This window comes from Anoplopoma fimbria, chromosome 20, assembly GCF_027596085.1.
Source record: "Anoplopoma fimbria isolate UVic2021 breed Golden Eagle Sablefish chromosome 20, Afim_UVic_2022, whole genome shotgun sequence".
NCBI lineage: Eukaryota > Metazoa > Chordata > Actinopteri > Perciformes > Anoplopomatidae > Anoplopoma > Anoplopoma fimbria.
Window position 1 is genome coordinate 22,521,668 of NC_072468.1, and position 21,324 is coordinate 22,542,991.

A 21,324-nucleotide genomic window follows, 5' to 3' on the forward strand; every position below is an offset into this window, starting at 1 on the left:
CCTCAGACATTCCACACACAATCGACATGAAGGTCTTTCTCTATATATACAGCAGGTAAAACTGCTGTTATTAATGAAAGCTGTATAGCTGCAATTCCTAGCTTTATAAATATGATTAAGAAATATATTTACATTCATGTTACCTTCTCCATTAATTACATTTTTGTCTGCATACCAACAACATGGTGACACAACTTTACAAACACAATACTAATGCTCCGTCAGGTTGAAGGTGACAGTGGTGAAAGAAGTATTCAATTACTTTACTAAAGTAAAGGTAATACTACCACAATGTAAAAATACTCTGTTACAAGTAAAAGATATGCATTCAAAAAGATACTTGTGTAAAAGTACATAAGCATTAAAATGAAAGTGTATATTTAAAGTGCCAAAAGTAAAACTACTCATTACACAGAAGGCCCATTTCATAATAACGTATATTACACTATTGGATTATAAATCATGATGCATAAATGTGTACATTTAACTTTAATGCTGCAGCTGGTAAAGGTGTGACGGATTTAAACCACTTTATATACTGCTTGTTAGCTCTCAGTAAAATATAATATATATCAATTATACATCATAAATTGTTCGTTGATCATATTTGGAATTGATAAACTGAATCTGCAAGATAACTAGCTACTACATCAATGCAATGATGCAAAAAGTACAATATTTCCACCTTAAATGTAGTAGAGTAGAAGTATTGAGTGGTATGAAATTGAAATACTCGTGAAGTATTACCTGCAGTATTTAAGTAAATGTACTTTGTTACATTCCACCAGTAGAAGATGAATACATTACACACTTCAGCTTTGCTGGAAGAGTCTAAAACAATCAAATAATGATTATATAACCTGGCTCAATATTGAAATAAGAATATTACAAAATGTCTGATATTGTAAAGAGCAAAATCCTCAAAACTCTCTTTAGTTAGACGACAATGAGGTCTCTGTAATAATAAAATACTCATTCAGTCCTCTGGGATCCTTCTGAGATTATACATTAAGCCTGTTTCCAGAAAGAGGATGTTTATCAGTTATCAATTAAAAAAAAAAGCTTTGTACAATTTTCTTTGCAGTGTTTTGTTGTGTGCTTTTAGTTTGAAATGTATCTGATTTAGGGGTGCTGCATCCTCTAGAAGCTGACCGTTTGTGTGTTTAGTTCTCATTGGATAATAGACAAAGAGTCAGCCATCTTGTACAAAACTCTGAGGAAGAACCGGTTCACATTTCCTTGTTTTCTTGAGGAACTAGTTGACTGGTGAAGTAGCATCAACACTCTCTCTCTACTCCTCTGACCACGAGGTGGGCACGTTGGAGACCTCAGGTTTGTACCTCTGAACACTTGGTTGCATTACAAAAGGTTAAACAGTCATCTCACTTTTCAGTGGGCACAACTTCTGTCCTGTTTTTGTGTTGCTAATTCATGCAAAACTGAAAGCCCACATCTGAAAAAAAAATCTTGAGATGATGTCAGCTTGTAAGCTAAACATAGTCAACACATTTTATTGTATTTTATAGCCGTATTGTCACTGATTAAATACACAGAAGCTAATATTAGCAGAAATATCTCCCTATAAGAAAAAGGTGGTGAAAAGTAACTGAGTACATTTACTCAGGTGCTCTTGTACATTTCAATTTTATGCAACTTCTACTCCAATAAAAGTTTAGATTGAAATATTGTACTTACTTATGATAAAAAAACATGATATGATTTAATTACTGTGCTATAGTTTAAATGATCCAACAGTATATAAAGTAGCTAGTTTGTTCCACCTCCAGCAGCTGTAACATTAAAATGCTGCTTGTATTTTAAAGCATTAGTAATACTATTCCAATAATATGATGTATAAGATAATAAAACTCTCTGATAGAGACCATTCTGCCCAACAAGTACTGTTACTCTAATTCCTTAAGTATGTTTTGCTGTTAATACATTCAAACTTTTACTTCAGTGCTGGTCACTAGATGCAATAATGAACACCACATATAGGTTCGTCATCGAAGATATTAAATCCCTCTTGTCAGCCTGGAGAGTGTAACTTAAAATGTCACATGTGGGCCTAAACTTTTGGAGGATTTTACACTGAGAAGATGCTATTCCTGCTTACTGTTTATTTTCCTGTTGTGCATTAATGAGAATTTGTGATGTTGATTTAAATGTGTTGTACCATATATTATCACTTGTTTAATAAATAATACTGGAACAGACCCAATATCAAAAATAACTCCTTGTTTAGGTGAATTGAGCTGAACCATCACTAACTTAGCTAGGGTTGATATATCCTGACTTTTTAAAGTAATCTTCCATACATCCATCAAACTAGAGCATTTATTAATTCACCCACCCAAGTCACACTTTATCAGATACAGTTTGTTTCGTTGTTGTATATAGACAACCCTCGAACACTCAGTCATGTGTTGGACTTCCATGTTGGTGCAAGATGTGGTCTCCAGGACATTTGTAGGATAAAACAACTTTAAAACTAAAGTAAAACAAATCTCATGTCCTTTGTGTCTAAAACAGTCAGCCAGGTTCTTGGCTCGGACCTGCAGCCAGTGTGTCACTGAACAAATGTTTTAATGCTTTTTATCGGATTAGTCCTCTCAAAGAGCAGCCGGCTGGTCGATGGTCCACTCGGACTGATGGGTAATAGCATTATCCTGTGTGGGCCTGTGGATTGGCAGACAGCAGCGGACAGAGCGATCCTACCATTGATCGACTCTCTCCTCCAGGGCCACTCTGACGCTAGCTTCCATCCAGTGTTTCATTTGTTTATGAAATATTGATATTGGCTTTCTATCTCTCTTGGAGATGAGGAGATTCATCTTGATGGAAAGGACAGCGTTTAGACATGCTGGAAAACAGTTTTGTGAACTGAAAGTCTTTTGGAATTCTTTTTCTTGGGGGGGATGTAAGTATTATTTCCAGAATTACGACATCATGGATTTTGTGTTTTGTGCCAAGACATCCTAAACTCCCAGCAGAGAAAAGACAAAACATTTTTACCTGATTCCTATAAGTTTTCTTGTAAATGGTAGAAATCACTGATCAAAAGTCTCATATGACACTTTGACCTTTTGCACTTTAATTGCATAGAAGCTCCAAAGTAAAAGTGAATTCTAACTCATAAATGAATGAAGAAAAACATGAATTAGCCCGAAAAATGTAATGCAGACTTTCATATGTCTAATTCATCTTCTTGCTTAAAAAATGTGTACAAATATATGGTAATTCTACAAATGTCAATCAATAGGGCCCATAGCAACAGGCTGACAGATCATTTCTTGTGTAGGTTTTATTATAAACTTGATTGCCTTGAGATCTGAATGTTAATAGCGCCATCTGTCTGCAAACCACCTCCGGTACCACTCCCTCATCAGATCTCACTCTCTCATCCAGAAAACCTTCCTTTAACCTTCCAGACAAACCACAAAACAAGCTAACTCTGGCTTCAGGCTTCTGCGGCACAAGATGGATGCAGTCGATCTTGTCAGTAAACAGATGCTTTAGTCTTCCCATAATGACAGTCAGGATTGACGGGCTACCACAGCCAGAGCCTTTTACGCAGAGGAAGAGCCTCTCGGATCAATAGTTGTTACCTAGGCAAAGCCCACACAACCACTAATGAATCCAGTGGCTTACAGTACAGGCCACACAGGAGAAAAACCTCACAAATACTTAATGCTAGTAATACTGTAGAAATTAGCATCCAAATACATTCACCACATTGGATTAAAAGATACAAATTAAGAGATTAGGATGAATTTCATTTAAATAAACCGTTCATGTAGGCTATCATAGCAGGTGGATAGGCTTATTGTTTTGACGTCGGCAAGTTTCCAGTTTTGTTTGTCGTGTTGCAACATTTCAGTGGTCTGTTCTCTCGGACTGGTTCTGTGGTGAGTTTGAAGTATGAACGTATTGTCTGGCACACCCATGTGTCTGTCTGCTCCACATTTTCTGTTTTTTCAGCATAGGATTCAAGTATTGATGTATTAAAAGCGTGTTAGTCACCTGTCTGGGTTTTCTAATTATGAAAAGGCTTTGTGCCAACGAGGTAGCAGGTGCAGTGTTGTGTGATGCAGACCAGAAGTATTTGGACAGTGACGCATTTTCCTTTTTTGTTTTGGTTTTGTATGCCAACATATTTGATTTAAAATGAAATAACTATAAGGGTCAAATGCTGAGTTTTAGAATTAAGTTTTCTTTTCTTAAGGATGTTCACATCGGAATTCAACTTGTACCGGTTTATTACAGTTCCCTAACGTTTTTGTCAACGCAGAAGGAAAAAACAGAGGTTACGATATATTCACTTACACTTAATATGGATGTAAATGCATTCAAATTAAATTAATAGTTTAACAGCTATAGTACTTTTCTTTCAGAGAGTTAGCTGAGCAGATTTATACCACTATTTGTGTGTTAAGTGCAGAGCTGGAGTCAGGAAATTATTAGTTTAGCTTAGCATAAAGACTGCAAGCAGTGGGAAACGGCTATCGTGGCTCCATCAAAAGTAAAAAATCACCTACTAACACAGCTAAAGCTCACTTATTAAAGGAATAGTTTGCCATGTTCTGCAATACGCTTATTTGGTTCTATATTGAGTGGTGGAGAGCTGATGAAAAGGTTGATACCACTGTCATGTCTGCACGCTAAAAATGAAAGCTAACATTAGCTTAGCTTAGCATAAAGACTGCAAGCAGTGGGAAACGGCTATCGTGGCTCCATCAAAAGTAAAAAATCACCTACTAACACAGCTAAAGCTCACTTATTAAAGGAATAGTTTGCCATGTTCTGCAATACGCTTATTTGGTTCTATATTGAGTGGTGGAGAGCTGATGAAAAGGTTGATACCACTGTCATGTCTGCACGCTAAAAATGAAAGCTAACATTAGCTTAGCTTAGCATAAAGTCTGTAAATCCATCAAAAGGTCAATGTGTCAACCAACATTTCTTATTATTTAACACATGATATCTCATTTGTTTCATTTTTATAGAAAGTGTAAAATGAACCATAAGCAGTTTTCGGAGGGGTTTGTGCTGGACTATTTCTTGGCTGGGAAACAGCAATTTATAGTTTTTCACTTCATTGTTTTTGTACAAAATAAACAAAATTGATACATCCATTAAATGTAGTGAGTTTAAGAGGTTCTGGTAGGCATAATAATGAGCCAGAGCCAGTCTAGCATTCAAAAATCAAATTCATAATTTAGTTTAACATTGGCTATACGCACAAATTGTATCCTCATAACAACCTTATCTTCACCCCAGCAGCTATTTTCCACTGCAGATACAGAAACCTCGGCTGGTTCATCACAGTGCACTTCCTCCTGCACTGCGCTGTATATTACAGATAGCACATGATGGATTCTGACAGGCTGGATTTACGAGCAGCTAGAGACCCTCCAGATCCATGGAGATATGAAATGATGGTCGTCTCCGCCCGCTCTGCACCTACACCAGGAAGGCATTATGACTGATACCATCCTGCTAAGCCAAGCACTTTGCAGCTCGTCTGCAGGATATTAGCTCAGCCAAAGGTTATTCATAGACTATCAAACCAGCGCTGCGGTCAGGGAAATGCTGACTTATGTGTAAAATATCAATTAAATTAGTCGGAGTGCCTGTTGCTGAGGGTGCACTGCCGTGTTTTAATGGGCACAGACGCTAACAGTGACTCGTAAATCACATTTGTACAAGAAAAGAGAGGCCGATATTAGATTAAACTTGTTTACACATCCATTTACTATTTGTATTTGGTCATTAATTGTCATAAAGCACAACAAGTATTCTGAACATTGATCAGGCACTGATTTTATTCAGTTGATTTGGTTTGATTATGGGAGTTGATGTGGTTCAAGTAAGGTTACATGACATTTTGAGATGAAAAAATGCCCATTCATGTCATTTTAATCGGTATAACAGAGTGGTTTTCAATTAACACAGTTCATAAAAGTAGTATGTGTGTTTTAATAGGTTTCTCTTTCCTGGGGGAAATCTATTGATGCACAGGGAGTGACGTTTTTTACACTTGCACAGTTGTTTGTTTGATAAAAGCAAAGAAAGAGTTTAATATGAGCAGGATATCATAAAAGACTAAGAAAAATCATATGTAATATATAAAACAAATCTTCACATAAGGCTGTGAAGTGCAAAACAAGCAATCATTTATCAACAAACGTTAAAATAAACAAAAATAAAATGCACAAGTGAAGAATCTGGCAGACGGAAAATATCTTCTCATCCATTGCATAAATAAAGGCACAGCACTGTTGAGCAGTGAGGTTTGGTTGTTTTGGTCTGAGGGGATTGAATGTGTTTAAAACACAAGGCACATTGTCGCCTCTCCAGTGCCAAACTCCAAGCCTCTTGTGTTTTCACGCCTGAAAAAGTAACCTCTGCCCCCCCCGTCAGAGTTATGTAGGCCAGCCTGCTGAGCAGAGACAAAATGGGAGCACAGCTCAGTAGATGCAGCCTCAGCAAAACCATCTCTTTAGAGCTGTAGGTGCAGAAGCCGTTTCTCAAGGGAGATGGGATTATTACTGTATGCAGCTTCGGTAAAAGCATAGACACTTCACAATATTATAGACAGTACAGTGTTAGTGTGAAATGGCTTGGTTAGTAGCTCATAAATTACAGAAAAAGATACATAGTGTCACAGTTCATAATATGCAAGCAGTTAATATTTGAACATTAAATATATTTTCATCATGATTTAAATATCTTCACTGTACAGAAAGTTGACACAATCCAGAAAGCTAATAAAAGTGCATTTGTGATTTAATTATTTTAACAAATTATATGAAATACTATGTTTTTGATATGGATTCACTGATCTGACTTTTTCCCCTCCTGATATCAATATGTAACCTCGAGGTATCGGCCGTACATAGAGTACCGATCCAGAATCAGTGCCGATTTTCTCCCAATTTAAAACCTTTATACCTCACATGGATCTGATAGAAGTCATTGTTATGTGTTTTTAACTTGATGATAACTTCATACAGTGGTGGAAGTAATTAAGTAGATGTTATAAAGCATTGTAATGTACTACTTGTACTTTATTTGAGTGTTTCTACTCTTCAATGATCAATGAAGTGGAGTGAAAATATTGTTATTTTCACTCCAGTTCATTGATCTGAGAGTTATAGTTACAAGTTTCTCTTCAGATAAAGATTTTAAATTAAAAAACATGATATCCCTGTAAAATACAATTTATTGTTCAAGATTCAACCCGTGGTTACGGACCTGTTCAGCTTGTGACCCATTACAGAATAGCTGTGTCTCGTTTTAGATTTATGTCAGTTGTTAGCAGTTCCACCAAAGAGACTTATTAGATGGTTTCATTTAAATACAATTTTAGGTACAAAGTAGTATAATTAACCTATTCAATGTTTCATTAGAAAGCGAGGTTTTAATGTAAGTCAGATTTATCTTGTGACTGTTCAAAATGGGCCAGAATAATAAAAATAACAGCTGCAACTGTAAAATGCGGTCAATGTATTGATTCATAAATTGTTATAATAATGTCATACGTGATACTTGCAGTCACAGGGTCCATTTAAAAGAAATGCTGATAACACTTCTGTACTTTTAAGTCACATATTGAAGTTAGGACTTCAACTTGTAATGAAGTATTCTTACATCGTTGCACTGGGACTTTAACTAAAGTACAGGATCAGAATACTTCTTCCACCACTGGCTAAACATTACCATTTAACTGTAAATGGAATCTATGAGTTACAATGTACAAAGTTACATATTCTCACCTCAAAAAATGCTGTCAAGTATTTATGAACACGACAATATTTTGCACATTTAAATTTCAAAATTAAGTTGGGTTTTAATGTGGATTGGTTACATTTGATCAATACCAGGTTCTCTTCACAAGGTCGGACTGTTGCTGACACCCATCATGCGTATCAGATCAGTGCATCCTTAGTTTCTGAGATTCATTATTCTAATTTTCAGCTTTGCTCTTGCAGAGAGACAAATCTCCAGTACCTCAATTTAAATGCACCCCTCTGCTGTAAAATCCTAAAACTTTAAACAGCTTCACTCTGAGTGCACACACACAGCCACATTCTTGTGTCTCTCCCAGTAGTGGCAGTCTTCTGGAAAGCTCCACGCAGCTGCAGACTCCTTGTGGCGACTGACGGCGTGAACAACGAACCCGCACAGCTGCTTCTCCAACACCTCCACCACCGCCGGGGCGTTTCCCTTCTTCCCCTGGCCCTCCATCACCTGCCTGATGCAGTCACGTGGCACCGGCTGTGGCTTGGTGCTGAACGACACCACCAGGTTGATGTTGTTCACCTGAAGCACCTCGAACCAGTTCTGCCCCGCCACGTGGTGAAAGTGCTCCCCTGCTCTCCAGTTCCGGTAGGTGCTCCCTGAATGGTTGATCAGCCGCACTGACCAGCTGACCCAATCGTACTTTTTCACCAAGAACTCAAGGAGCTGCTGAGTCGTTTCTTGCAGGTTCTCTTCTTCCTTTTCTTGCAGGACGCGCTGAGCGTCTAGTTTTGCTTGCTCTGGGAAGGCGGCGATGCTGGACTCGATGGTTGTCTTCATCTTGGACTCTACTTCTTCAATTTTGAGGCTCCACTCTTGGACTTTTTCGTCTTCTACCTCTTGGCCCTGGGTTAAGGCGCAGTGGCCCAACAGAGCAATCAGGCCCAGACAGAGGAGCTCCTTCAACCGGACACAGAAATCTTCCAGGAGACGACGGTTCCTCGCTACGTACCTGCAAAACACAGGAACCATTTACATTTAAATTGAAGTGTATCTTTTGCTCCAATCCGGAGAAACCTGCAGTGATTATGGTGTCAGAAGCATGCATGAGAGTAGAACCGATACAACAGCTGCAAAGATCCAGAATTTACCTTTCAACCAACTCTAAAACCGACTCTCCAAAGCTGTTTGTCCCCATCAGAGCATCGTACAGCACAAACAGGTTCTTCTCCCCTCCAGTTTTGGCGAAGTGGTCCACAAAAAGTCTGGTCTTCACCTCCTTGAAATTCTTTTTTGCCTCCAAGATGTCCATGTACTTCCGAAACTGGTTCCTAATGTTCTCCTCTACTGAAAAGTACTGGGAATCCAGTCTCCCCTTCTTGATCTCGCAGTCGATGTCTTCCAGTTGGCTGGAGAGCACGTCGAGCTTGTTCCTCACCGTCAGGAACTGCTCTTTGACGTAGAAGACCTCTTTGCTCTGGGCATTGTCTAAGGCCAGGCGGAGGACCGGGGCGGCGGCCTCACAGAGGGGGAAGAGCTCTCCCACAGCGCTGGCCAACACCTCGGCCCCCTTCTCAAACATATCCATCACTGCCTCGATGGTCTCCTTCTTCTGGGCCACAACCCTCTCCAATGAACTGCTCATGTTCTGAGACACAGAGGGACAGAAACTGGTGTCAGATCAAATAGAAATTGGGGAGGAAGATATGAAGCGTGTGACAAAATGGGTCAAAGTCTTTATACTGTTAAATTATTGATGAAAAATAGATGTTTTCATCAATTATGACAAAGGACTGGCCGTTATCATCTAATACAGTGGTTTTCAACCATTTTATGCTTCTGACCCACTATAATCAAACAACGACCCGTCTCACAGGTTGTGTTGGTCTATAAGTTGTGAGCAGCTCCACCAAACAGTGATTTTTCCCTCTAAATTTCTCAGATTGTTGCATTCAAATCATTTATAGACAACTATTTAGTATTTAAATGAAAAAAACCAAAATGAGATAAAAAAACAGAAAAATAACAATCTCTCTTTTTCCTCATGAATAGGAGATTTTTCAAAATAGACACACTCGTATTAACACAAAAGATGCTTTCTCCTTGAAGGTTATAAAATACATTGTCGAATAGTTATCAAACTATTCCAGAGCTGAAACAATTCATCCATCTATTGCTTGATTCATTTCATTCAAGCAAAAATGCCAAACAGTCTCTTCTAACTGCTTCTCCAAGGTGATCATTTGCTGCTTTTCTTTGTCTTTTGTGATCATAAATTAAATATATTTTTACATTTATGAGTGTTGGTTGGACAAAACAAGACATTTGGAACTGACAAAGTACTCTCTTCTAATGAGCATTTTCACTATTTTTGACAATTTGATAGACAAAACAATTGCTGTAGCCCTACATTTTTTCTAGCAAAAAAAGATGAAATGAAAATGAAACGGAAGACAAAATCTCTGTTTTTGATACTTCAAGAGATAAAGATAAATGTTAATAAATGCTGGATTTAATATAAGAAATGTTACCTTGACCCTGCCAGCTGTGACATGGTGAAGGAGGCAGGTAATGATGTCATATAAACAAAATGGGGGGGATGAGATTACTTGGATGAGAAAATGACACAAATGTCCTTGGGTCTGCGTATGACTCATTTCAGAGAGGAACAGAACAGACCAAGGCCAAACCAGGTTTAAAAACACCCTTTAATCCTCACTTACAACCTGATAAACAACCTCTTCTCTGTGGAGAGGTTTGTCTGTGTGGATGCACCCCAGATGCTGCGTCACCCAACCCCTCAAATTAAACATCGACATTAATTTGGTTTGTCTAAAAATGCTATTTTCTATATTTATATTGAAGAGTCACAAATAAGCATACATTTGAAAAATCAATTAATCCAATAAAGACATAGTGTATATGCCAAAAAAATCATTTCAAAATATAAAAGGATTGTCATGTGAATCAGCTGCACCATGTTAAACGGACACACCTTGCAGCATATTGACCCCCTCTGATGGGAGATAAGGACATGCATCACATTCCTATGATAACAATACTGTTTTTTCTGTACCTGACTGGAAATAAATCTGCTGCTCCTTCTCGCTTGATGAGCTCCAACAGCTGCAAACAAGTTTTTTTCTTTTGGTTTTTTTTTTTTCTTGCAAGTTTTGAATATTTTCCCACGGTTCTCTCATCTGCTGTGGAGCTGAGGAGAGGGGGGTCCAAAAGCAGAATCCAGAGAGGAAGAAGAAATGCGCACTCAATATCTGCAAAGGAGTGAGAGAGAGAGAGAAGGAAGGAGAACGAGAGAGAGAGAGAGAGAGAGACCCACACACACAGACAGACAGACAAACTGCAAGAGGTGACATATGTGGTCGGGTTCCATTTTCTTCTCAGTCTTCGTTGCAGCATAAAAGGAAGATTCAGTCTCTTGTCACCAAAACGGAGCTGAATTAAATTCTCTGTTTTGCTGTTCATCATTTTCAACATATCTTCGACGGATTTGTTTTTTTATCTGCGGGGTCTTTTGCGCACTTGGTGCAAATGTCTCATCATCACCATCATGCGATTCAGATGTTGTTGACCGTGAAAGGATCCAAACTAGAGGTAAGAAGATTGAGAAATGTATTCGTTTTGTCTTTTTATTGTTTGAGTACAATACATTGATATAAGTATTTCTTTTTTATTTTAACCATAACCTTATGTTAATCTTGAATTGGATTTGCTGTGGCGTGAAATAAATACACTGTAGTAAGAATCAGAATCTGTTAAATCATATTAATGGAGATATTAATGTTCAGGGTGCGAATTTATTATATATAACTCTGCGTGTCTCCACTCAGATTTGTCACAAATATATCAGGTTTAAAATAAGCTTTTAAAATCTTTTGTGAACACCGACTTAAGTGTCGTGTTTCACTAAGATGACTTTATGATGATTACATCCTCACATCCCCTCCATCTGTGAGCCTCCCTCACCAAAAAAAACCCCCAATCATTACGCAAACCATTACTCCTCCAAACCACCAAGAGCTGCACCTCACATGTGAAGATTATATTCGTTTAATGCCAAATACTTTTATCTGAATTTCTTAAATAGTACACATTTTTATTTTTATTCAGGTGGAAATGGATTCTCAGAAACGAGCTCCTGTCATGGAGGTAAAAAATGAGCTCCATCACATGACATCGTTCAGTCTGCAATGCACATTTTCCTGTTTTTGGTTCCCCAACTCTGAGCTGTGAGCCAAACCTGTTCAGCTGGAAAAGGATGCATGAGGGCCACACCATACCAGAGGTACGAACCCAGGCCATGTGCCCATTTCACTTCAGCGGAGCTAAACTATTCCCCCCCTCTTTTGATCCTATGAATAATTTGGATTGCCCTCTGTAGTTGATCTGTTTGGATACTAAGAATAAAGTGAGATTTCATAGCTCGTCAGTTTGTGATGCTCCAGTCCGGGGGGCCCTGAGGGGAGTTCAGTGGAAACAGGTGTAATGATGAAGCAAGTGAAGTACTCACGCCCTCTTGCGTACAAATCTTAAACTGCACCTTTACGTTCCTTCTTAGCTCATTGGCCTCCTAATGCACAAAGTAGGACATTTTCTGAAATTCACATTTGATACCAATACAGAGCTCTTATTTTTTTTAAAGATACCAAAATAAAAAATACAAGTCTCTTAAAATATAAAAATGTGTTGCAATGATGCAGTCACACAAAACAATAAGCATTTTTTAAATATGTTACTCTGTAAGTATCATAAATTATAGATAAGTGTTGGAACAATTAGAAACTAAATAAATATGAAGTTGTCAAACTGTGGGGGAAAAAAAAAAGCTACTTGCTTGATTGTTCCATATGTGTCTGATATTCTAGATTAAGATGCTTCCATCACAATTTTTTTTTTAGTCTGTAAATTAAATTGGATTTGCTCTGAACAAAATATCCAAATAATCCAACAACAAAAATGTAATTAATAGGGATTGAAAATAGTTTAAAAACAAAAAATGTAAACAAAAAGCAAAACCATAAAACTTAACTATTTTCTCCACTTTCATTTCACTGTTCAAGTTTTGTCTTGTTTTTCTCTATTTATTTTTTCTCCTCAGTGCATGAGTGTGATTTATCATTAGCACCCGTTTGGCAGTAGAGGGTGCGATTGTTTGACTGTGTACATGTCCAAGCTAGAAAGCAAACACAAAATATTTCTTTTCACCAGACGTTCGAGTGAAAATGTAGTTTCTCTTGTACACAGCAGTAATAATATATATATATATAATAATATATATATATACAGTACCAGTCAAAAGTTTGGACACACCTTCTCATTCAATGGTTTTTCTTTATTTTTTTCTACATTGTAGATTAATATTGAAGACATCCAAACTATGAAGGAACACATATGGAATTATGTGGTAAACAAACAAATGCTCAACAAACCAGAATATGTTTTATATTTTAGATTCTTCAAAGTAGTTGAATGAGAAGGTGTGTGTCCAAACTTTTGACTGGTACTGTATATATATTTTTTCTACTCATACTAACAAAGTATTTTTGGCAGTTGCTTTGTGCTTTCATGGTGTTTTCAAAACTATTCATTAGAAATGTTCTATAGATAAATACACTATATGGCCAAAAGTACTGTATATAGACACCCAAACATTATTCCCGTATGCAATAGTTTTCATTCCAAAACCGTCTGCCGCTACAACAGCCTTCATTCTTTTTTGGCTATCTTCAAGATTTTGGAGCTTGGTTGAAATGATTTGCTTCCATTTGGCCACTAGAGGTCAGACACTGGCTCCCAGTTGGCGTTCCAGTTCATCCCAGAGGTGTTGGATGGGGTCAGGGTCGGGTCTCTTTGCAGACCAGTCAAGTTCTTAAATAATTGACTACTCCGTATCAGTTTTATTCTCTCACGTTTATTTATAGTGGTACATATACAACCAGGCATCAAAGATTCATAACAAAAAAAGGCAACATATTCACATATATGGCATTTTACATAAAGCCTTTGAGAGGTTCATGTAATATTCCTCCATATCGACAGCATTTTGAAAGTTTATGAAGAGTTTATGGAATCTGTTGTAACAATAGGAGATATGGCACAATGCCACAGAACCATAAAGCAGTTTAGGACAGAGTTATGTGTTGAAAGAATGAGTAAAACAGGCTGGACATAAAGAAACAAAAAAGATTGAGAACTGATATATTTGAAAGATATAAATGACAATCCGATATTTATTTTTGTTCTAATTTACTACTTTGCTGACTCTGAACGGTCCGGATGAAGCCATCTAAACCCACCTGGGACTATTGATACCACCAGTTTGATAAAACAATAAAAAAAGACAAACATTTACAAAAATATTACAACCCCAAGTTTTAAATCTGTAGTGTAAAGACCATTCAAAACACAATGCCTTACACAATCATATAGTTAAATGATTATGACAAAAACCCTAAAAATAATAAAAAAAATAATACATAACTATTGGCACATTTAGGCACTGTTGGTCATGTGAGTGGAAGTATAACTGTAATAAAAAAATAAAATAAAAGTCTAATAATGGATATTCAATGTTTCTAGGCTCTAAACCACCTCACACCCAAGAAACCCATTGATAATTGTATCTATATATTACAACCAGACTTGTTGCACCTCCCGCACATGTAAAAGAAAATAAAGTTTAAAGTGGAAGGAATCATCCAGTGGCATTAGAACTTCCAATAATACCACCTTTAGAAAGTCAAATACATCAGTTGTGAATAAACATAAAACAATTGTTGGTAGTTAAAATAGAAGCGTATATGGTGTTTTTGTTTAATTTGACCTCAAATTGAACTTAGTGTTTTTATCTGTGGGGAAGTGACTGGCCACGTGTAGCGTTACAACAAACCAGATTATATGTTTGCTGTTAATAGTTCATAATTAACTGCAAATGTTCACGATAAAAAAATAACTCCGTACAGCAGCATCAGAAATTAGTGGAAAATTATATAAAATTTCGTGCTCGACACCAACAAGTATGCATAGTGTATCATGAACACCATGCACGAGACACATACAGTATATGTGGCACATGGCAGTGTGATGATGATTATATGATTTTATGTCTGTAGTTACATTCATAGCTATGGGAACTTTGGGATGTCTATTCCTTGTTTTGGTTTGCTTATTTATATTATAGATTATAGTTATAACTTAACTCCCTCTGTTTGTAAACAAAGTATGTCTTAGTAGTAGTATGCAGTATGACAGCAGCCTAAAGCTAATTTCTTGTTTTGATCAGTTGCACATTCCAACCAACTGATTATCTTGTAGTAAAATACGAGTAATTTCAATTATCTACAATAAATGGCAAATATTTTCAAAAAGTGCTTAATGGGCAGGATGCATTGCAATCACACTGAATCTGGGTACATTTCTGTTAAAGCCTTATTCATAGATGTTAGTGATGTTTAATGTGATATATTTATATGTATATATATATATGTATATATATATATATATATGTATATATATAGCATGTGATGTCATAACATTGCTCAAAATGTGGCTTTCAGAGTAGTTTTGTGATTAATTGTAATGATACCATTGTTGATTTATTTCTAAATGTTCTGTATCAATTGGAACCACTGCGATTTATGCAGATTCATCACTTAACTTGAGGAATTTATCTGTGAAGTTGAGCCAGTTGTGGTGCAAACTAAATATTGTGACATAAATTGAGTTGACTTTACTTGACTTAACATTTACAGACAAACATGCCCGTGAGTCAAAGACAGAAGTTTGGACAAATAGTTGAGAAAAGCTAAGAGGGAGCAGTTACAGAGGGACGGCGGACATGTGGGTCCTGACTTTGAAGGAAAAGCAGCAGAGAAGGAAAAAAATAATCTCTTCTTGAGGCTTCTTCTTCATTTGCACCTGGAAAGAGCCTCCTGCATCTTCTCCTGCACGTTCTCCATCTTCTCGGCCCACTCCTCGCTCAGACCCTCCTCGTCGTCCCCAATGATGGTGGAGTATCCCATGAAGGCGATGAGGCCGATGCAGAATAGGTAGGTGAGGCGTGTGCAGAGCCGCTCCATGGTGCGGCGGTCGCCCTGAGAGTGCTTCAGGTACACCTCCAGGATGGGTCTGCTGAAGAGCTTCGGCTTGCCCACCACGCCGTCATAGAGCGTGTGCAGGTTCTGGTCTCCCATGTCATTGGCGTAGCTCACCTCGAAGTCGTCCTTCTTGCGTTCGCAGAGGTCCGGCCGCGCCTCCACCATCTCCATGAACTTCCTGAACTGGTTCTTCAGGTTCTCCTCCACGCAGCAGTACTGCCCGTCCAGCGTTTCCTTCTTGATCTGGACCAGCGTGTTGCGGTTCATCTGAGAGAGCTCGTCCAGCGCCCGGTGGACCGAGCCGAACTCGCGCTTCAGGGTGCGGATGTCCTCGTCGTCGACGTGGTGCAGCACCACCCGGATCAGGGAGCCGGCCACGCCAAAAATGGGGTTAACCACAGCTGCCGCCGAGGAGATGGTGGCCACACACTGGAGCACTTTGACCAGGCCCTGCTTCAGCTTGGCCCGGTCCTCGATGATCTCCTCTTCCATCATGTTGTTCTGGTGGTGCAGATGTTGAGGGCTCTGTGTGCAGATGTTATCGTCTGTGAAAGAGAAAGGTCATAGTTTATTATTATTGATGGTCTTTAGGATGCTGCAGTGTCATTTATTAAAGCGAGGCACTCTGTTTGTTCATGGGACAGTTTTGAGCGTAGTATTAAAGGGGCATTGCACCAATTTTAAAGGAGTACTACTCAGCTCTTGGAAGTTGTACATTGTCTTATGTGGCTGTGGAGGGAGCTTTAATTTAAGGGAAAATAGAGACAATTTGTTACACTTCTTAATTAATTAATTCTAATTATTTGCTGGAGTAAACTAGAAAGTGTTTGCCATCAAGAATGAACTACATGATATCAAAACCATGTTGTTTTTAACCTCAGTAATATGCTCCTAAGTGATTTATTCAATATTATAATTGCAGTTGCAATAAGTTGTTTAATCAGTCACCAAGGAATGAAGCTTTTTTTTTTAAATTGATTTCATTAATTGTTAAAAACTGTCCATACATTCACTGCTTCCAGCCTGTCAAATGTGAGGATTTCATGCTTGTTTCGTCGTAAATGGTATTAAATTAGAAATTCGCTATGCTGCTGGTTGGATGAGAAAAGTAATTGAATTCGCCAACTTGGGCTCTGTGAAATTATAATGGGCTTTTTTCTGACATTTTATGAACAAAACGATTGATCAAAAAAGTCAAAGGACAGATTATAGGCAATGTTATTAACAGTTATGAGATTCTTGTATAAATCCATGTGTAGAACTCATTTGACAGCCATGAAAAATGGATGAGAAACTGTCCATTGTTCTGGTCTAAAGGCTCATCTTGACCAACAGTTTCACAGCCATAAATCAGCTGAGTCCACTTCTCAGTTGCTCTGTAAATCTGCTTAAAGATTGTAAGCAAAACGTATCTAATAGAAACAATAACATGGAGCTGACACTCTTTACACTCTTTAACTTGTATTCAGTTCAGCTCCACAGAAGCTTATCACTGATTATTCCAGTTCCTCTCATCCTGTTAAGTCTTCTGACAGCCACAGAGAATAGTATTTTCATGGCAGCTTCACAGAAAATCTGAACAAAAGATGGTGAACTAAATCTTTAACAGTCGGAGAAGACTTGTAGCTTCTTACATCAAATCTCTTCTCTTCTTCAGGAACCTCGTCCTGGAGATGTCACAGTGAGAAATAAACTCTGGTCCTGATCAGGTTTCTGATTCCTGAAACAAAAGACAAACAGAGATTCAAACACAATTTAAAAAAAAGATATCCAACAAAGCAGTTGCAGATTACAGATTTTGATTCATTCTGTCTTTGAACCAGGAAGTGAACAGATTCTTGTCCCCTTGCTGGTTGCAGCTTTTAGCAGTGAAGGAGTTAACAGCCTCTCTGCTTCTGTGTGACGGAGCTTCATTCAGCACTCGAGCCTTTCAGCACCAGGCTGCTCTCTGTGTGTTTCTATGGACGGAGCTGATAGCTCCTCAGCAGCAGCGATATAGAAGCCGTACACAGGGACCTAAATAGGAAAGGCATGCTGAGACGCAAGCAGGAGCTAATGGGCGGGTCAGGGTGCTGCAGTTCGGTGGAAAGACAAATATGCCACGGCTTACTGAGCTGTAGGACTTGTTTAGTACATAACAAGAGCTACCATACAACACACGATATGATTGAAAGATACTTGAGAGGCAGGATTTTGAAGTTTTTAAGTAAAATGTGTATGAGCTGCAGGGCTACAAAGAGGGAGCAGTAAAAGCTCTGACACCTGATTTTTCATCCATAATATAGGAGAGTTTGACGTCAGACACCGAGCTGTTTCAAGGACTCATGTTCATAGCAGTGTGAACAGTATCCTGTTATCTTCTACTACACCTCAGTAAGTCAGTTATGGTTTCGGCAAGCGTGCTATGTACTACAGACACATACCACTATGAGATTACAACATAGCCACAAAGATATCATAACAAAAAGGTGGTGTAATGACACTGGGGACCCACACAGCCGATGACCACAAGGCCATGCGAGTTCAAACAGGCAGTGAGACCCAGGCACCCTGATCAACTGGCTGGTGTGTGTTTCTCTTTTGTTTTCGTCCCTTTTTTTATTTTGAAATACCCGTGTCCACCAGAGGGGGCGGTAATTTAACCTAAAACGACAAAGACTCCCATAATATCCACCTCCTGATTTCAGCACCATCACTGTGGACTAAAAGCAGTGACGCTCTGGAGCAGGATTTAACCCTTCAGCTTCTGATTAACTGTAGATGATGTGCTTAAATGCACAAATTCAACAAAAAATGGAGCAAATGTCTCACTTTATTTAAATACTATTGAAACCTTCACATAAACAATCTTGTAAATTGAGATGAAATCTACATAAGATGCTTCTGAATTCTCACTTTTGTTAAATCCTGTCATTTTCTTTTTGCATGACATCATCTTTACGTTTGTTCTGAAAGACATCTGCTTGGTCTATAAATGTCCTTTTTCATTTTTCCTATTATGACTGCCGATATAAAGGGTTATTTGCTTCACAGTTGCAACTTTGCAGCCAATATATTCCTCAAATTAAGTTCATGTGTGGTATATTTTAATTATTGTGTCCCTGTTTTCACAGAGGATGACCCACAACAGAAGTGCTCCATGTCTCAACACAGTTCTGCAAACTGCAAAAGAAGAGGCAGGTAATGAAAGGGTTAATTGCAGTTTATATTTTTACACAGTTTACCTCTCTAGAACAATACCACCATAACATTTCAGATAGTTTTTTAATACTACTTAATCTGAGCTATATTTAATAACAAATTGGATGATTTTGGTGACTCTGACATTTTACTGCAGCTGCATTTTTAATCTGCAACGATACAATTAACCCTTTGTGCAATTAAAGATGACCTTTTAAATTGACTCTTCGCCTACACATACTTGTCTTAATCTACGTTTTAATCAACCTGTAGACAATTAAGAATTGATGTGTACTCGTATTGGGTTTTCTATGTTGATTAAAAAATATATGAATTAAGGATCAATAAATAAGACACAAATACAGCTGTTCTTGAGTTAACCAATCAGCGCTCTCCAGCAGCATGGCCCTTTTTAAAGGAAATATGGCACTTCCACATTCCAGGGAGAAAGTCTCAGTCCTAAAGTTATCACTGAGTGACTCAGCTTCCGCAAAATACTGTGAGTCTAGAGACAAACTGGAAGAAAATCTCAAGTTTTAGCCACTGTTGGTGGAAAAAACCTGCTTGACTTTGTGTTGATTGTAAACAAAACATCTCATCTGTCTAACCAGGAAGTGCCAGGCTGCTCTCACCTGTCCACCCTGCAGTGGAGTGGCCATCTTGAATGTTTTCTATAATAGCAGCATAGCTATACCAACCCACTTCTACACATTATGTTCTATTTAAAGTGTCCCTTTAGTACATATTTGACATTTTCATGACTTATTTGAATGCTTTCCTGGCCCTTATTCATGTCACATGACAGTTTGCTCTCTCTCTCTCTGCAGACTGTGTAGTTGGGACACTTTTTCTAAGGGTGTGTACAGTTCAGACAATAACTTTATTAATGAAAGATAACATGCAACAATGAAGTATCTTCCGGACTTCTTCCGTTTGTGAGTACTTAAACAAAGCATAACATCCCCTCTCCTAACAGCTCAGGGCCAGGCCGCCGCCTCCCGGCCCAGCTATGGCTCCCCCTAGCCGTGCCTCCATATTTCCTTGTTAATGCACTCCATAATGCCCTGACCCTCCCTGATCTATAACACTCCAAATACACCAAAATATACCTGAAAACTTCACTTTCTCTGCCAAAATGTGGAGTTTATAGTCTCCATGTGCCTCTCAGCCAACATTGGGCACCATTGGCCACAGCAGAAGAGAGGATTTCTTACCTTTTTGAGAGTGGCTGTTGCTACACCTCCCTCTCCAAAGTCCCTTTCTCGGTAGCCTCCTTCTTCTTCCCAGCAATCCCTGCAAAAAAGGACACTTCCATGTATGTTGAATATGTAGGGGTGATCAAATTGGACTAAACTAATTCTAAAGAGCCCATATGGCCCCCAAAACCCAGAAATTGCCCTTTTGGGCTCCAAATACAATTAAGCTCCAAATTACCATTTTAAAATGGCATGCCAATAGCATTAAACAGTAAATCCCACTCCTCAAATACACGATGTCCCACCCCTATTGTTTCAACTTATTCTGGCCCATCTAGTACTCATACAGTTGATACTGAAGAGCAATTGCCAGTCAGTGCGCAGCTGAGCAATCAGGCGCTTTCTGCTGCTTTTTGTGCGTTTGCCAAGCCTTGGAGCATCTTTGGGAGGCTGCAAATAGCCCATTGATGGTATTTATGAGTCAAAGAGACCCTTATCTTGTGGACTGGACCAAAAAAACGGAAGGAAAATATTTCCATGAGCGCAGAATCCAACCAGGCAAAGAGAGAGCTATGGATCCAAATGGACCTCTCCAAAAGTGCACAGGTGCATCCAAAGGCACAGAATGATCTCCAAAGCCTCCTTGAGGAAAAAAAAAATGGAAGTTTAACCTACTGAAAAGGTAATCATAATAATAATTCCGTTTAAATATTACCAAGTGTGCAAAAAAAAAGTAAAGGCCTCACTCAAAAATTCGTCGAATTGAAGTCAAATCGGATCCTGGAAAATACACCAAATGGCACAGATGGTGCTTTAGACAGTGAGGCAAATAATTTCACGTATTTAAATAAATTATTATTACTTGTATATGTATTATTGTTAATAATGACAGCACTGTAGCGAAGCTCACGAATTGAAATCATCTTTTCCGACCCAGGACCTGGGCTGTAAACGCACCATTCATCTGTCTGCTCCTGTATCCAGACCTGAATGAGCAATGATTTAGGCCAGTAGCACAAAAAAAAAATACATACATACATACATAGGCTCCACATATGAAAATCCATGCAGCCAAATCCAATGGATCCTTA

General features: G+C 38.3%; 2 protein-coding genes across 4 annotated transcripts; both read right to left on the minus strand.

Annotated features, from left to right (window-relative positions):
* Window positions 1-8,064: 8,064 nt before the first annotated feature.
* Window positions 8,065-9,388, minus strand: LOC129109172 (protein rapunzel-like). The gene is made up of 2 exons (XM_054621175.1): window positions 8,895-9,388; window positions 8,065-8,755 (listed from the first exon to the last, which is right to left on the minus strand). Exons 1-2 carry the CDS (start codon window positions 9,386-9,388, stop codon window positions 8,065-8,067), a joined length of 1,185 nt encoding a protein of 394 aa, XP_054477150.1.
* A 4,280-nt stretch (window positions 9,389-13,668) lies between these two features.
* LOC129109755 (protein rapunzel-like) lies at window positions 13,669-21,294 on the minus strand. 3 transcript variants are annotated; one of them, XM_054621882.1, is made up of 4 exons: window positions 21,276-21,294; window positions 20,252-20,330; window positions 17,492-17,577; window positions 13,669-16,402 (listed from the first exon to the last, which is right to left on the minus strand). In XM_054621882.1, exon 4 carries the CDS (start codon window positions 16,350-16,352, stop codon window positions 15,669-15,671), a length of 684 nt encoding a protein of 227 aa, XP_054477857.1. In that variant the 5' UTR covers window positions 16,353-16,402; window positions 17,492-17,577; window positions 20,252-20,330; window positions 21,276-21,294; the 3' UTR covers window positions 13,669-15,668. The 3 variants fall into 3 exon arrangements, with proteins under 3 accessions (XP_054477857.1, XP_054477858.1, XP_054477856.1); XM_054621883.1 differs by having other exon boundaries at window positions 21,272-21,290; XM_054621881.1 differs by lacking the exon at window positions 21,276-21,294 and adding an exon at window positions 20,472-20,579.
* Between the last annotated feature and the right edge of the window lie 30 nt (window positions 21,295-21,324).

Excerpts from the sequence above, each read along its gene's own strand:
- LOC129109755 (XM_054621882.1), bottom strand. The coding sequence starts at position 16,352 with ATGATGGAAGAGGAGATCATCGAGGACCGGGCCAAGCTGAAGCAGGGC.
- LOC129109172 (XM_054621175.1), bottom strand. The coding sequence starts at position 9,388 with ATGAGCAGTTCATTGGAGAGGGTTGTGGCCCAGAAGAAGGAGACCATC. Across the intron at positions 8,756-8,894 it reads GTTTTAGAGTTGGTTGAAAG|GTACGTAGCGAGGAACCGTC; the intron begins GTAAATTCTGGA and ends TGTGTTTTGCAG.